The sequence below is a fragment of the Desmodus rotundus genome, chromosome 7 (assembly GCF_022682495.2).
Source record: "Desmodus rotundus isolate HL8 chromosome 7, HLdesRot8A.1, whole genome shotgun sequence".
Taxonomy (NCBI): domain Eukaryota; kingdom Metazoa; phylum Chordata; class Mammalia; order Chiroptera; family Phyllostomidae; genus Desmodus; species Desmodus rotundus.
This window is the reverse complement of record NC_071393.1, coordinates 95471079-95489057: the sequence shown is the minus strand read 5'-3', so window position 1 is coordinate 95489057 and position 17979 is coordinate 95471079. Positions and strand designations below refer to the sequence as shown.

The window sequence follows — 17979 nt, the reverse complement described above, 5'->3', positions numbered from 1 at the left end:
TCATCTAATCCACACCTATTATATTACAAAGGAGAAAACAGCAATAAAGTGATTTATTTTATTCATTATCAGAATTTTGAGGATATATTCTAGGAAAGATTTCAAAAGGCATGGTACAATGTACAGTGATGTTATAGTCTTCTTGTGCTAAGGATTGCTTGTGTGCATATTTGTGAAAATGCTGGCTATTCACATTCACAATACTTATTTTTGAAAACACTCCAAGATTGAAGATCTACAAAATTAATATTGGGTTAATATATTTTTATTTTGTTATTTGTGGCAGTCTGTTAGTTGTCCCTGAACTTCTTTTCACCCCTTCTTCCACAATAATAGAAACCCTGAAATTTTTACTGGGCCATGACCACCAAGAATAAAGTCTATATTCCCAGCTTCTTTTGCAGCTATGTGGTATTATACTCTGGATGTAACCAGAATTGTTGTGTGTAACTTTTGGCAAATGTCTTTAAAGTGTAGGGCTTTAAGAACATTTCTCTCTTCTCCCTTTTCTTCTTCCTGCTGACTGGAATGCAGTTGGAACTCTAGGAGCTACCTTGGACGATGAGGCAATCTTGAGAATGGAATGCTGACGTAGTAAAGCAAGAAGACAGGAGACTGGATTCCTAACACCATGCAGCACCATACCAACTGTGGACTTACAAAAGACAATCTTTCTGTCTTGTTTGTTATTTTAGTTTATTTTTTCTGTTATTTGTAGCTGAACCAGATCCTAATTCATAATTCCTGGCCTGGCCTCCTTGACTGCTAATGCCGATGCAGGCCTGACTGGGTGGTATGAACCCAACTATCATGCATAAGGCAGGGGCAAACAGACCCCATAACCGTGAGACGGAGCCCTCAGCTACCCAGCAGACCACTACCACCAGCCAGTTCAGCGCTTGCCTAAGTGATAGACCCAGATAGTAGCAGCCAGTCAACAAGACTCATAGACTGCTGTTAAATGTGGGATAGAGATAGGTTGTGGTCTTTTTGTTTTAAAAGATTTACCCCATTTCTCTTCTTTTAAACCTCATTTCAAGGCTGGGTTCCCTACTTGCCAGAATAACTTTTACACACTGTACTCAATTTTTGGTTTTTAATAGTTTATTTTTATGACATTATTCCTTTTTTTAAATATTAAATTGTTTTAAAAGTCTTAATAATATGGTCTATGGGAAAGCTATCTTTTATATATCTGATGAAATTGCTAAGGAAAATATATTTCTTGTATCCCTCATATATGAAAAAAACCCAATTATTAGTCTTTGGCAACTATGTCAATGCTTTACAACTGTGCCTGCAAATGATTACTTAATAAGATATGTACATTTTCTAAAAGGGTCAAACATTCTAAAAAGTATATGGATAATAATAGGTAATATTTACTAAGTACTATCATTTGATCCTCCTTATAACCCTACAAAGTAGATACCGTTATTAATAATGGGGAAACTGAAGCATAGTCAAAAGTCATCAAGTAGTAAATGATGGAACTGAGATTCAAACCCTCAGAACTCCTGCTCTGTGCTACTGTTTTGGAGTGGGGAGGGTGGTATATAACTTTTTAATTTCTCAAAGTGCTTTTATATTTACCTTATTAGACATAGAGAATATAGACTATCTGGATAATTAGAAGAATGCCTCTTGCCTCAGTTATAGAGACTCTTTTTTTAAAAGGATTTTATTCATTTATTTTTAGAGAGAGAGGAAGGGAGGGATTGAGGAAGGGCAAGAAACATCTATGGGCTGCCTCTTGTACACATCCCAACTGGGACCAAACCTGCAACACAGGCACATGCCCTGACTGGGAATCGAACCAGCGACCTTTTGCTTTGCAGGAGGATGTCCAACTAACTGAGCGACATGGGTCAGGGCTATTCAGACTCTTGAGGCTGACATATTTTGTATTCAAATTAATGTTAATTTAGTTCATTGTTTAATGTTATCTTGAACATATAGAAATAAACCATAAAACTAAGGAAAATGTGGTATATATATATATATGTTTGCACACATAATTTTAGAGAGCTTACAGTTTATCTTATTCTTTTCACACTTGATTTATTCTTTTAATATTTCAAGCTACAGAAAAATAGAATAAGGTTGCAAACACTACTCATGTTGGTTTGTCAAATCTTGAAGTTAAATTTGCTGCAGATAATTTTTCAGTTTTTTGAATAGTGTATCTATTATGTTAAAAATGCAGTTAAGTCCTCATTCCATCCTGTTCCATATGCCCAGTTCCCACCCCCATAGGTGTTACATATTTATTTCCCCCCAGTTTTGTGTGCGAGTGCGCATGTGCATATACAAACATGAATATTATTTGGACTCACTTAAAAAAGATTACCGGTAACAAATCTTTGACATTTTTCTTCGTGTCTACACTGCTAATACTCTTTACTGCCTGATTTATCTCAGCTCATTATTCAACAAACTAATAAAACTCCATGTTTAGGAATTCTGTTAACTCTGAAGAATCAGTAGTTTCTTACCAAATTGCCTCTATCCTTTCTACTCCACCCACAATCAGGTTTTCTAGAAAACTGAGAACTATTTCCAAAGCCTAAAATGCTTAGAGCATAACAAAGGTGAACTTTACGCGAATAAGAAGACTTAACTCCTCTGAGGAACTCGGGACGAAGGAACTGTGGGGCGGGGCCCGGCGGCACGGGCGGGACCGGGAAAAGGCTGAGTCGGAAGCGGATAGGCGGGACTTGCGGGAGGTGGCAGGTCCCAGGAAAGGCGGAGTCGGACGTGGGTGGGCGTGACCAGAGAGGGGACGGTCCGGCAGCTCCAACACGGCAGTGCGCAGATGTGGCGCCAAACAGCGAAGGCTCTGTTGCGGCGGTAGCTTTGGAGTCTCGCGAGAAGTGCGGTTTGCTTTCCCCGCCAATCGTGGGGCTGTGGCGCCTGCTTTCCGCGTGAGGCGCGGGTGGGCTGGCGGCTGAGTACAGTCCGTGCCGGGAAAAGAGGCCGAGGAACTCAGGAGGAGGACCAGGGGTGCTGGGGAGTCGCAAGGAGAGAGCGAGGTGGGAGCACAGAACTAGGGTGGACTGAGCGGGGCAGGACAGGCCGGACCGGCCGCGACCTGTGGGGCGAGGGGACCGGTGGAGCAAGGGCGGGCACATTTACTTTTTGTTTACGTTTCGGATCCGCCTCTCACAACCTAGTCTTTTAGCGGGAGGGGAACGTGTACATCTTCACATGGCCAGCTTCTGGCCATGGGCTTTAGACACTGAAGGCATCCCGTGAAGATTGACTGAATGAGTGAAGCTGAAGTGAGAGACCAGGCGGGGAGCGAGGGTGAGAAGGCCGGAGAACGGGTGGGTTGGGAAACTCAGTGTGTTCGGGGCGCTTAGCAAGGAGGGACATCCAGCCGCTCTGGTAGAACTAACCTTGCTGCTGGTGAGGTTATGATCTCTAACTGCCTTCCTTCCGGTTTTGAAAATCCATGGTTCTTGATCCTGACTTGAAGATACAGTGGGCCGTCATCGAGTTGACACTTACTTTCTTTTTATGTATTATGGTCATGGAAATTTAGAATTGGAGAGACTAGATAGAGATCACAGCTCCAGTAGTTCCACAGTTTTGGGGAAGCTTTGGAATTCTTTTCTTCACGCAGCAAATATGTATTGAGCATCTGCTGTGTACCAGCTTTGGGGATGCAATGTTGGAGCACAAAGAGACCTACCTGGTCTTGCCCCCGCCCCCCGGCCGCCTTTTAAATCGTCACCCGAGAATGTGTTCATTGGTTTCAGAGAGAGGAAGGGGAGAGAGAGAGAAACAGACATCCATGTGTGAGAGAAACATGGATTGGGTGCCTCCCCCCACAACGGGGATCGAACCCACCACGTTTTGGTGAGCAGGACGACGCTCCAACCCACTCACCCACCTGGCCAGGGTCCTGGTCGTTGTCCTTTTGGAGCTACAGTCTAGTATGGAAGGCAAACATTAATCAAATAAGTAGAAGTTAATGTTGAAACTTGCACTTGATACTTTGAATGCTTATTGTAGGAGGATTTAGTTTAGGGAGATTGGGGCAGACTTTTCTGTGGAGGTGTAGTAGGCATCTGAAAGACATTGGGAGTCCAGGCAGAGCCTTCAAGGTGGGAAACGTCCTGTGCTGGCTGGTGGGGCTCGGTTGGTCAGGAGGTGTCCTGCAGACTGAAAGGTGGCGGGTTGGAGCCCACGCAGGTCAGGGCACCTGCAAGAGGCAACTGATGGAGGCAGCGGATAGGTCGATGTTTCTCACGTGGGTGATTCCCTCTTTCTCCCTCTCTTCCCCTCTTTCTAGAATCAGTAAGAGAAAAAAAAGATAGGAAATGCCCTTTACAAAAAAGTCTAGTGGCCTGAGGGAGCTCTTATGGCTCTTAAAAAGAACGGAAAGAAAAAGCATGAAGAGAGGTGTGAAGTGAGGTTGGAGAAGTAGGAGGGTGCCAAACCGAGCAGAGCCTTGGAGCTTCATCACTATTCTAAGAGCAGAAGGAAGCCGTTGAAATATTTAAGCCAAGTGGTAAGGCAATCAGCTTTACATTTCTAAAGGCTCAACCTAACTGTAATTCGGAGAGTGGATTGGAAAAGCTAAAAGTGAGTAGGAGTGATGGAGTAATCCAAGTAGCAATGTTAGGGAGTGGTTGTGGAGACAGGGAGAAATGGACAGATGCAAGGGATTTTTAGGAGGTAAAATGGACAGCCTATGTAGGGTAGAGGGAAGGACGTGTCAAGGATGACTTGGAGGTTTCTGACTCGCTTAGCTGGATAGATGTCATTCAGTGAATTGCGGAAATGAGAAGTTTGGTTTTGTACATGATGACTTATAGGTGCCTTTGAGACATTTAAAGTAGGGATCTGGAGCTCAGACTTGATGCCTAAGATGGAAGTAAAAAAAAAAAATAGTCATCTGTAAATGCTTATTCAAACCATCTATGTAAATGAGTGAAGAGGGCCTAGGTTGGAGTCTTGGATACTTACTGACCAGGTAAGAGGAAGATGAATCTTCAAAGAAGATCCAGGAGGAGTGTCCAAAGGGAGGAAAACCAGGTGATACTATGTTTCAGAAGACAGTGGAAACACTTTACCAGAAAAAGCAACTAATCAAAAGTGTCAGATGTTGCTGAGAGGTCAAGTAAGATGGTACTGAAAGGCACTCTTTAAAGTTACTGATTCGAGGATTATTTCTCTTTCTTCAAAGGAAACCTTACCTAGAAGGTCAATACGTAAACAGATTTTTGTTACACACTGCCCTGGTTGAAGTTGCTGGTGAGGTACCTGTCCCTTACATATTTCACACCCATTTGGACCATAGTTTGGAACTCTCTGAAAGTCCAAATCATTTTATGATAGAAGAAATTCAACAGTTGAGGTAACATAATTTGTTCAAAATTATATTGTTATTTAGTGGTGGGGTATGCATTAGAACTTGATTCTTCTGGTTTTAGCCCAGTTCTTTATTCCATAACTACTATCATCTCCACTTCTTTTCATCATTTGAAATATGGTTTAAGAGACTGAAACACATGAATTTTGCTGCAGGTGGATCTTAACTGTGTAGTAGGAAGACTACTTGCATGAATAAATAGGTTTACTTTTTTTCTCCCCAGAGGAAAAGATGCTGGAACCACAGGAGAATGGCTCGATTGGCCTGCCAGCTTATGAGCATATAGAAGATGAAACTTTTCCTCCTTTCCCACCTCCAGCGTCTCCAGAGAGAGAAGATGGTGAAGGAGCTGAACCTGATGACGGTCTGTATAGAGTTCCAAAAAGTATCTGTATTCAATTATCCATTTATCAGCTTAGAAATGATATATTTTATAGGTGAGGCTTAAATTATTTAAGTAATATTAAATCTTGCAATATTTCACCAGAGTCAGGAAGAGGGGCACCTATTCCTGTACCTCCAAAGAGAACAGTTAAAAGGAATATACCCAAGCTGGATGCTCAGAGGTATATTAACTATTTCCTTAAACATTTGTACTTTTTCTTTACATCTCTTTTCCCCTCAAGTCACAAGCTTTTGGTTGGGAGTATTTGGAGATCAGATATTTATAAAGATTTTTGTTCAGTTCAGATAATATCTTTCCTATTTGTGGTCATGGTTTGGCCTTGATGGATCTAGAAAACTTGGAATTAAAAACCTATTTCTATTCACAGATTAACTTCAGAGAGAGGGCTTCCAGCATTAAGGCATGTGTTTGAAAAGGCAAAATTCAAAGGTAAAGGTCATGAGGTAAGAAATGTCTGGATTTTATTTTAGACCTTTGTTTTTTAAAATACAGTCATCCCTCAGTGGGTTATTGGTTCCAGATGCCCAAATCCACAGATGCTCAAGTGCTTTATATAAAATGGCATAGTATTTACATATTAAGCTACTTTACATCATCTCTAGGTTACTTGTAATACCTAATGCAATGTAAATATTAAGTCAATAGCTGTTATATTGTTTAAGGAATAACAACAAAAAAGTCTGTACATGTTCAGTATAGACGCAGCAACCATTGTAGGCCTAGCTACATAGCACATGTCAGCAACAGTGTAACATTTTTTTTCCTGAATATTTTCAATCCACAGTTGGTTGAATCTATGGATGCAGAACCCACTGTATGTAGGGCTGACTATCTATAAAACTGAGCCTGTTACCATGTTGTTAGGAATCTTAGAATGTTTCACAGATACAACCATTCATCTTGGTCTCTTCTGAGAAACTATAATGTGGAGAGGCACTGTTAGAAAAATCGGAAAACATGTCTTGTAGTCTTGGTTTGCCACGGTATGGCTTTAGTAAAATCATATGTGAGTCAGTAAGCTTGAGTTTATACTTCATAATTTTGAGGAATAAAATTTACTTTGTCTACTTTAGCGAGTGGTTTTAAGTGTTAGGAGAGCAAGGACTTTACCTGTATTGATCATTTATGTGTCCCCAAGATGTGGCACCATGCCTCGTTTATAATAGGCGTCAGTTAAGTTTTGTTGAAAAATGGAGACATTTAAGAACTGTCAATCACTGTCCCTGGACAAACATACATTTAAAGTTTTTCTTTATTTTTTTTTAAACTGATTTTAGAGAGAGAGAGAAACATCAATTTGTTGTTCCACTTATGTTTATGCATTCATTGGTTGCTTCTTCTATGTGCCCTGACCAGAGATTGAACCTGCAACCTTGGCATATTGGGATGATGTTCTAACCGAATGAGCTTCCTGGCCAGGGCCATTTAAAATTTTTCTTTGAATCATGTAGATATATTTTTTTGCAGTTCATGAAGTATTTTCAAATATGTTCTTTTTTTAATCTTTATTGATTTTTCAGAGAGAACAAGAAAGAGAGAAAGAAACATTGATTTGTTGTTCCACTTATTTATGCATTCCTTCATTGGTTGCTTCCTGTATGTGCCCTGACAGGGGATGGAACCCTCAACCTTGCCATATCGGGAAGATGCTCTAACCAACGGAGCTACCTGGGACAGGTGTTGGTCCCGTTACCTAATTAAGCAGACTGAATTTTATAGTTTAAGTGTCCAGGGACATCAGTTAGGGCAGAGCCTAGATTTCCCGTTGCATAGCCCAGGTAGAATAGTGTTGCCTGCGTCTTGGTGTGGATGCAGGATAACTGGAAGGAGGGAAGTGACTGGAGGCTGGCAGCAGTTGAGAGGCTGTCGCACTACCAGTGGAACAAGGTGGACATGGCTCAGATAGGGTAGCAGTAGAGATCAACATACAGTACTTGTAGTTGACTGGACTTAGAGGGGTGAAAAAGGAGTCAAAAACAATCCCAAGATTTCACACCTGGAAGGCTGAAAGCGTATGCATTTGCTCAGCCTCAGTGGACAGGAAGAGAATATAAGCCTGTGCGTCCTGTTTTGCCATAAAACTAAATGTAAATCAGGATATATTAAAGCCATACCCGCCTCAGTGAATTCATTGCCCTTGTTGAAATTTTCAGGTAGTAATGATGAATTGGTGCTTTGAATTTCCAAAGTCTTCATCATTTTCATAGGATTTATAAGAAGGATGATTATTTTGCATTTCACTGGGTGAGGGTGAGTTCTGAAAGGGTTTCGCTAGTCTTCTGTACTGTGCCCTTGAAAATTCTTAGTATTTTCTCACAGTGACTTCCCATTGTATTTAGCTATTTCTCTTCTTTTGTTGAGTCTAAAATGACACTGAGAGGTGGCTAGCCAGCTACCCCCAAGAACTGGAAAATGAGATTAGGTGATCGAATTTCTAAAAATACTTTTATCTTACCCCGAACAGTATGGCTTAGTTGGCTGGGCATCGTCCTGCAAAGCGAAAGGTCACTAGTTTGATTCCTGGTCACAGGCCTGGGTTGTGGGTTCAGTCCTTGGTCTGGGTGCATACAAGAGGCAACCAATTTGTATTTCTCTCCCTCTCTTTGTCCCTCCCCTCCCCCTCTCTAAAAATAAATAAATAAAATCTTAAAATTCTTAAAAAAATAACTTTTTATTATCAGAGTGAGGATGATAAGACGTTACATTCAGTGTTACATATTTAACTATTGGTAGAGCTGATTGTCTTAACCACTGACTTCTTAGACGAGTAAATAACAACAGTAACCGTCAACATTTGAGTGCTCACTTTGAGTCAGGTGCTTTAACTTGTATTAATCTTCATAATAACCCAATGAGTTATGAATATTCTCGTTTTATACATGAAGAAAGCAAGAGGAGTCATCTGTTCAAAGTCACAGCTGTAAAGTGGTAGAATTGAGATTTGAATCTATGTAGCCTGATCCAGAACTGGTTTTTAACTGCTCTCCTATTTTAAAATACTGTTAAAAGAAGAATATTATATTTTATAATAAAACCCAGAATTTGGAACTTTTCTCATTTATAAGTCCAGTTTACTATACTTTATTTAAAAAAATTTTAATGTTAAATTGAAATTTCAAATATAGGTATTCTGGTTTGAGAATGTTTTAACTGTTCTTGCTGGTCTTCAGTACTTTTTGCCCTTGGGATTTCTGAATGTATTTCCACAATGCTGAATTCTCAATTCTTTCTTGTCTATATATGATTTAGGGACCTGCCACTTTGTTTAGTTATTTCTAAAAGATATCTTGACATAGTTTATTAAAGCTTATTTTTAGTAGTACTTTACAGTCCTGAAAAGACACATATGATTATCTTTTAACTTTTATTAAGTTTTCATCCATTTCCCTCCCCCGATTTAAAAAAGAAAATTGTATCCAGTGCTTTTTTTAGACTGCAATCCCCTAAGTCCTAAATAGATATTTTTCTTAAAGTTTCTTCACCTTATAAATGTAAAATGACACCAATGACTTTGGCATTATTATTCAATTCTAAAATCTGCTGACAAGGTCAGTTCTGAGAGTGCATCTCCTATTTAGCATTTTTATTTTTATGTGCCAGGCTGAAGACTTGAAGACGCTAATCAGACACATGGAGCACTGGGCACATAGGCTATTCCCTAAACTGCAGTTTGAGGATTTTATTGACAGAGTTGAATACCTGGGAAATAAAAAGGAAGTTCAGGTATGTGTTGAGATTATTATGAATATCATTCACAATGTTGAATAGTACAAGGATAGATTTAGTTAAGGCTAATAAGTAGCTCTTTGGGGTCTTCATTTTGAAATCTGACTTGGTAGAGAGAAAGAAAATTAATAATAGTTACTTGAAGAGTAGCTTTTTTGAAACTCAGAATGGAATAAATGACCTTTTCTCCCCAAATGTTATTAGTGAAAATGTAAAACCATCTCTTTATTTTCAGACCTGTTTAAAACGAATTCGACTTGATCTCCCTATTTTACATGAAGATTTTATTAGCAATAATGGTAAGAATATAGGTTTATCTACTTTAGAACAATTTTTTTTTAGAAATGTGTTTAGTTGGGATGGACGGTATTATAAGACTGGATTCTTAGTCTATGCTGAGTATGTAATTAAAGTACAGTAAATAGGAATGAGTTAAAATACTTTGGTACATTTAGAATGTTGTATATGGTACTTTTGGAATGTTGTGTATGATACTCGTTTCCTTAAAGACGTGGCTGCAATGCCACTGAGAGATGTAAAAATGTATTTGCCATAGGACATTAGCTTTCAAGAGCTCTGATGGAGACCCGTGGATCCTTTGTAGTGCTTGTTAGTAAAAATAGAGGACAAAATATACTGTTCATGTACATGTACGCCATTAAAAAAAAGTGCCTCTGGGCAATTAGGCAGAATAATTTGATGGTGAAATAGTTTACATTTCACTGAGAGTGCAGATCTTGGATATAGCACTTTAGTAAGACGTACGTGACTGTTCCTGGTGTTGATTGCATTGGTTAGCTGTACAGTGCAACCTTAGGCAGTCACACACATCAAAGCACATGGTTCCTGCCGACAGAGTCTGCATAGTTATCAGATTTTCTGTGCGATGGCTCCATACATGTTTGGTTTTTATTTTAACTTTTAGTAGATGTTGTAGAAAACACAGGCTCCATATAGAATTCCCTTAAGTTAATTATAAATTGCTTTTAAAGGTGTGAAAGATTGTGATTTAAATAGTCCAAAATTTAATTTTTTTGTAATACATGGTATGTACTGATGGCATGGGATTTGGTATATGGAAAGGAATTCGTTACAGTACTAAATCCCATAGCATATGCTGCTGGATTAGTTGAGTCAGCTGCCCTTTTTGATCAGCATACTGTATGCTAAACATTCAGGGATGAAGATAAGATGAGACCCCTTGTCTTACGGCTAACAGACTAGTGAACAAGCAGGGCATAACATTGCCAGTAGTTTGTTTGATAGGTGCTGTAACTAGAGATAGGAACAGGGTACAGGGTGGGTTGCAAAGGAGAGTAGTTACTTTTATCTAGGGGACGGAAAAGCTTCACAGAGGAGGCATCACAACAGTGTTAAAAGATGAGCCACAACTGTCAGGCAGGTGATTCATTGACTCCTCTACACAAATAGGACCATTCTTGGGATTACAGGCATGCTGAAATATAGGGTACATAGAGGAGGCCTGTAGCAGAGAGCCTTGTTTGTTGAATTTTTTTTAAAGATTTTTATTTTTAAAGAGAGGGAAAGTAAGTGAGAAAGGGAGGGAAAGAAACGGCAAGAGGCATGGTTGCCTCTCATGCACCCCTACTGGAGACCTGGCTCACAACCCTGGCATGTGAGCTCACTGGGAATCAAACCTGCAACTCTGGTTTTGCAGACTGGCATTCAATCTTGGTATTCATTTTGGTATTCATTTTTTAATCCCATTCACTAGTGCAAAGATTTTTGTTGACGTTTACTAGCAAATTTTCATTTACCCTTTTTCAATTGGTTTTCTTAAAAATTAAGCAGGGGTTATGTTTTATTTTTCACTAATGTGAAGTCATGTCACTCTTCTGCTCACTCAGTGTCCTTATAATGCCCAGCTTCAGTCTGTTCTCTGTCCTTACCTCATCCCCTTGCCTCTCTCACTATATCCCTACTCATACTGCTTCAGCCAAACTTGCCTCCTAGCTGTTCCTTGAATTTTCCAGGCATATTCTGTTTTAAGGCTTTCGTACTCTCACTGTGCCTTGAATACTGTCCTCCGTCCTCCCTCCAGCCTCCAAATCTGCACGGCCGACTCTTTTACTGTTTTCAAACTGTGCTCAAATGTCAACACTGTGAAGTCTTCCTGAGCACTCTGGTAAAATTATGCCCCATCCCCATTCCTCTGTAATTTTTTAATAGCACTTATTTCTCTTTAATTATTACATCATTTGCTTATGTGTTAGTTTATGTGTACCAAAGTAACAGCATTCTGTGACACATTGAATATTTCTGGCTTTAGCTTCTTTGCCACTGTAGCCTACATACAACGAAGTGAATGAATTTCATGTATGTTTTTTTACGGTTTTATTTATTTTTAGAGAGAGGGGAGGGGAGGTAGAAAGAGAGGGAGAGAAACATCAATGTGTGGTTGCCTCTCACACACCCCCTACTGGGGACCTGGCTCGCAACCCAGGCATGTGCCCTGACTGGGAATCAAACCGGCAGCTCTTTGGTTTTGCAGGCTGGCATTCAATCCACTGAGCCACACCAGCCAGGGCTGTTTTTAATCCCATTGTTATACTAGTCAAAGCTCCATCAGTGGTTACATTCACTTTGTTTATCCATAAAACATTGTATTAGAGAGGCCATTTCCTGTTGACAGTATCTTTCCCTTCATGGCTCACAAAAAAGTGGTTCTTTATTATGCATTTCATTATTATTAATTCAGAATCTTTTAAGTCCTATAAGGTAAAGTATATTAAAATTCTATATGTTGGCCCTGGCTCGTGTGGCTCAGTGGATTGAGTGCCAGCCTGTGAACCAAAGGGTCACTGGTTCAATTTCCCAGTCAGAATGCATGCCTGGGTTGTGGGACCTGTGGGCCAGGTCCCCAGTAGGGGGTGTGTGAGAGGCAACCACACATTGATGTTTCTCTCCCTTTCTCCTTCCCTTCTCCTCTCTCTAAAAATGAATAAATAAAATTAAAAAAAAAAACAACCCAAAAAACTATGTTGGACAGTTGGTTTTAATACTTGTTTCTTAACTTCCCCTGCAATGTTTTCTGCTTGTACACCATCATTATTTTCTGACAAAGGAATGCATTTTAGTTTCTTGTCACAAATTTTTTCCATGTCAGAAAGGAAAATATATGGCCTTTTGTCTGTCATTAATAAAGAAGAAGCCTCAAAAGAGGTTTGGATCGCAAAAGACTGGATTAAATATATGATTTTTAAATCTCACTAGAATAATTGTAAAGGTTTATGTTCATGTTTTAAATATTTTGCTAGTTTTGATGGTTTTTACTGTCACTAGTTAATACCTCAAGGCACAGTAAATACATAAGGCAAGGATGGTATCACTATATGTAAATTTATTTTTCATTTTCATTTTTTGTAAATTCATATTTCAAGCAGTGTTCTTGGTGATATGAAATTTTTTTTCTTGCCTACTAGTCGGATCTGTGATGAGTCATTTTTTAACCCCATAATGTGAATGAATGTGAATGAAGTAGAGAAGGTGAAGTGTCAGCTTTGCCTTTTTTTTTTTTTTTTTTTAATTTGCTTGTGCTTGTATTATCTTCTACTGTCAGGTGTTTGTTTTGCAGCAGTCTTTTTGAGCAGTAAAACTACCACTTGTGCATTTTGTTGGGGTTGTGTTGGTTAGAACTAGATATTCTGTTAGTCTACTTAACTGGGCAGTCAGAATCAGCTGCCCGTCACAGGGTGCTGAAAAGGATGAGTGGGAGCCCCACTCCCCCATCCTTCCTCAGTGTGGACCTGCCTTTATTAAGATAGTTTACAGACCACATGATAACTGTCATACAGATCTGTGATAGTTTGTCACTGCCAGTCCTTATTTTAAATACAAGATAGTAAAACTTAATTTTTCTAAATTCTTAAATGAATTATAAATGGAAGGTGAAAGTTTACCTTCCATAACACTGGATCATTGTAGGGGTACCCTACTTGGAGATACCTAGTGTACATGGCTTTAAGAGTTTATTAAGAGTAATAATGTAGAGAGCACTGAATTTTTTGAAAAATTAACTTGGAAATATGTGCACGGATCTCTAAACTTCTTTTCCTTTTTCACTTTGTGTCTGGGTTTTACCCTGTTAAAAAATAGCCTATATAAGATTATTATTGTGTATTATGTCAAGCCATTAAAATGTTTTTGTTTAATTTAAAGCAAGAATATTCTTTGCATTCTTTAAGTTCTTTTATTACCCCAAACATAACATATTTCTAATCATAACCAAGAACTTTTGCTTTCTGTTTGTGTGTATTTTTAAGCTAGTGTTTTCTTTTGACTTAAAATACCTCTTCAAAGTGATTTTCCTTTTACTTGTTTAAATCAAGCATGTGTCTAGTGAGTTTAATCCTAGCACTGTACTCACTTTTTCTTTCTACTGCAGACGAAGTAGGGGAAAATAATGGCCATGATGTAACTGCTACTGAATTAGATCCCTTTTTGACAAACTCATCTGAAAATGTGAATTTTGCTTCTGAGTCAAGTAGAAGCCTAACCGAAGAGCAACAACAAAGAATTGAGAGAAATAAACAACTGGCCTTGGAAAGAAGGCAGGCAAAGCTACTGAGTAATAGTCAGTCCCTCGAAAGTGGTAAATTTTATGGTGTTTTTTATGTGCTACCATTAATATAGCAAGGATATGTTAGAAATTTTAACTTCTCTGCTATGTCCCAAGATAAAATACCTCTAGGAATAGAAAATGATATAGTATATTAAGTTTATGTACATTTGAGAGAGAGAGAGAGACCATGTATGTGTTCGCTCTTTGGGATCCTCAAAGAATAAATGAATCCAAGATGGTTTTCTGACTAGTTGAGTACCTCTTAAAAAGTTATTTTAATAATTTAAAATTGATTCTGAATCTTTGAAAAACATATTCCCTGACTCCTTAAAGCATGTGACAAATAATTTTATCTTTAGGATCATAATTATGAACATTAAATATTATGGTACTTTCCCAAACATACAAAATGCCTTTTGCACACATTGAGGGTTTTAGAGCCATTTGCTATGACATGAATAGGTGGTTCTAAATTTTTTTTTTACCTGCATTATGTCACCTTTGTTGTGAGCTATTAGCTTGATCACCTGTTATATTACCTTCTGTCTAGTTAAAGCTGCCTTAAAATTTGCTGTTTTGAAAACAGACTGTGGATTTGGAAACAAGACAGCCAAATTTTTTAAAGCTATATTTAAAAATAATTGTAGTCCTGGCCAGGTAGGTTAGAACATCATCCCAGGATGCCAGGTTTGCAGGTTTGATCCCTGGTCAGGGCACATACAAGAATTAACCAATGAATGCATGGATAAGAACAAGAAATTGAAGTTTCTCTCTTTCTAAAATCAATAGTAAAAAGTAAAAAATAAATAAAAATAATTGCAAATTGGTTTTGAATGAAGCTGGATGGCATGTCATTCTCAATTTCCAATCCAGTTTTTCCTTTTGAAATAGGAAAATAAGAATTTTAGTAAGTAATGAAGATTACCATGTTACAAAACTAGTTTTACCCAAGATAAAATTCTCAAGTGAACATTACCGTGACTATATTATCATGATTTTTTCCACTTAAAGTGAATTTAATTTTTAAATTTACAAATGAATGTTTTATTCCTTCCATGTGAAAAAAATGCATGGCAGTAATAAATACCAACCGCTGCCGATAGCAGTGTTTTGTCTTTCTGTCATTAGCAAAGTGGACCTGGCAGTAAGCATCTTAAGGCTCATCTTCTATTTATAATATCCGACTTTAAAATTGCCCAAACAGAAGTAAGAGCCTTACACTTTCTTTACTATAGGTCACTTTGACATACAGCTTTTAGGAGCATCTGATTTTGTAAAACTTTTGTCTAGTAATTGTGATTTTGAATGAGAACCATTGTTTATGGCAATGATTCGAGAGTTTGAGTTTACTTCCCTTGAAGCCCTTGAATTTGAAAAAATTTATTGATTGATTTTAGATAGAGAAAGAAAGGGGGAGGGAGAGAAAAGAAAAACACTGATTTGTTATTCCACTTACTGATGCATTCATTGGTTCATCCTTGTATGTGCCCTCAACGGGGATCGCACCTGTAACCTTGGCATATCAGGACATTGCTCTAATCTGCTGAGCTACCCAGCCAGGGTCAAGACCCCTGCATTTTTCATTGGACTTTATATTTGTATAAAAATGGCTTTCTTTGGGAGAAATTGATCATAATTAACAAGAACTAAAATGATTATAGACATTATTTCTATTGATCTAAGCTTGTGAAGAGATTTGTGTTAGGTAAGATTGGATTAAGTGCTTAAGTAATGTGTAATAATGATTTCTCTTTCAGATTTATTAATGAACGCATCCAGGGCACAGACAGTTGAAGATGTTAATATAGGTGAGGATCAAAATGAGGAGGAGTCAGATGGATTTAACAAAGACATTCTAGACAATACACATAATGATGTTGCTGCCAATATAGTAAATGAAGAGGAGGAACTAAAAATAGAGAAAACTCAACTGGACCAGTCCTTTTAAAATTAAAATTGTACAGCAGTAACTTTATGCTTCACCCAGAAATGTTGGACAGGCCTCAAGCAAGAGAAAATTAACTTGGTATCCTCCAAGTCTGAGGTTACTATGTATTTTGTGTATTTTGAGTAAAATCCTTATGTATTAAAACCTGTACAGATTCCTGTTTAAAATCTGGTATCATTTATAATTATACTTGTTTTTTATTAACTTTAGTTAAGCCTATCTATTCTCTCAGTGTTTCTATATAGATCTGACTTCATAATAATGATTAATAGTTAATAAGCAGCTTATGCTGGTGTGCCATTGAAGGCCTTGTTTTCACTAAATTGGGTGTTTTAAGATACAAATATATAACAAATAATTAACATCCATTTAAAAATACAAATAAAAACCTTATATACCGTCTCTAGAGGCTTTATAAAAGTTTCTAATTGTATTTAATTCTGCAATTTACACTTTTGGTGAAATGGCCCTGGCTGGTGTGGGTCTGGATTGAGTGCTGTGCTGGCCTACAAACCAAAGTGTCACTGGTTCGATTCCCGGTCAGGGCACATGCCTGGGTTGTGGGCCAGGCCCCCAGTTGGGGGCACACAAGAGGCTACTGCACATTGATGTTTCCTTTTTCTCCCTCCCTCCTCTCTCTAAAAATAAAGTCTTTTTAAACATTAAAAAATATATATTTAAGGTTTTTATGTGCTTATGTGTATTTTGAGGAGTGACTTTAATTCTTAAAGGGTCACTTAAAAGGTTGATAAATTGCCTGGCTGTGGAGGTGCTAGGGAGGTTCCAATGCTCCTTGGTATCCACTGATCAGGTGGAGAGAAACTTGCAAAGTATTATGAGGAACATAGAGCACCTGGGTGGATTCACAGGAGACCTTTGAGTTCATGAAGATTCCAAGGATTGGGGAGTGCATGTACCATGGTGAAACAAAAATGAAAATCTAGGAAATAAGGAAGATTTGGGTATGGTGAATATGAGGCTAGAAGTATTAGGCCCAGATAGTGAGAAGACCTGATTAGAATTTTTCCTGCCTGAGTTTATCAACTTGGTGGAGGGGTAATTACAGATAAGGAAGTACTGCATTGCCAACTAAGTTTAAAGAAGGTCTGTCTAGTTCTTGGCTGGAGATTCCCATGGAGGAGGGGAAGGTAAAACTAGTTTTTACAAACTAGGAGATGGGAAGGTGGCTATTTATGAGAAAGACTGGCAGTGGTGGTGCTGAAGTGCCTTCTAGTCATGAAGCTGGATATCTTTCTTCAGGCTTCCTGACTTCAGTTGAGGATGGAGAGTGACAAAGATGGTTTGTTGAAATCCCAGGAAGTCGAGTATAAGAACCATGAGGTATGGGAGGCTGGGGACTGGCACAGTAAGGAGCCAAGAGGCATATGCCTTTGAGAACTGTGGCTTGTTGCCAATAAGGGATCAGCTAGGAGATGCAGCCCAGTCTCTTCAGATGCAACTAATGCCTAGAGAAATGAGAGTTATTTTTCCAGCGGTGGGATTTGCTGGCAAGGTGACAAGTCAACAAGGGTGAGACCAATGCAACTCATCACCTGAGGAGTACTCAGAAAAATGAGGGTGGAAAGGGAGGTTTAAGAACAGGCATAACCTGCCTACCCTACCCTACACCTATGCCCTGTCACCGACTGGTGCTGGGGACAACAAGGAAGGTTAGAGGCAAATGATGAAATTGTTTTAAAGGGAGAGGTGGACAGGACTAAGTCTTGGTATCTGAAAGTGACTGGAAAGTTAATCTGACAGATGTCAGAGGGATCTATGACCCAAGGTAACAATTATTGGAAAAACCTGATTTGAGGCAAGCTACTCAAATTTCAATGAATTTATTAAAAAGCTACTGGAAACTTGATTCTCAGAGCTACTATTTGCTACTCATTTCCAAAAAATAAGTTTCCATAGTAACCTAATTGTACTTTGTT

At 38.6% G+C, this 17979-nt stretch overlaps 1 protein-coding gene and 1 non-coding gene across 9 annotated transcripts; both read left to right on the top strand.

Moving 5' to 3' along the window:
* The first annotated feature begins 2802 nt into the window (after positions 1-2802).
* Positions 2803-16042, top strand: TIPIN (TIMELESS interacting protein). 8 transcript variants are annotated; one of them, XM_045201254.3, is made up of 9 exons: positions 2803-3032; positions 5195-5262; positions 5604-5744; positions 5868-5946; positions 6154-6229; positions 9387-9509; positions 9748-9811; positions 13918-14124; positions 15852-16042. In XM_045201254.3, the coding sequence occupies exons 3-9, from the start codon at positions 5612-5614 to the stop codon at positions 16040-16042; spliced, it is 873 nt and encodes a 290-aa protein (XP_045057189.2). In that variant the 5' UTR covers positions 2803-3032; positions 5195-5262; positions 5604-5611. The 8 variants fall into 8 exon arrangements, with proteins under 8 accessions (XP_045057189.2, XP_024423205.2, XP_045057187.2 ...); XM_024567437.4 differs by having other exon boundaries at positions 5195-5365; XM_045201252.3 differs by having other exon boundaries at positions 2803-3306.
* Positions 10278-10413, top strand: LOC112312118 (small Cajal body-specific RNA 14). The gene has a single exon (XR_002975560.2). It is a non-coding gene; the product is annotated as a small Cajal body-specific RNA 14 (non-coding RNA).
* Positions 16043-17979: the final 1937 nt, after the last annotated feature.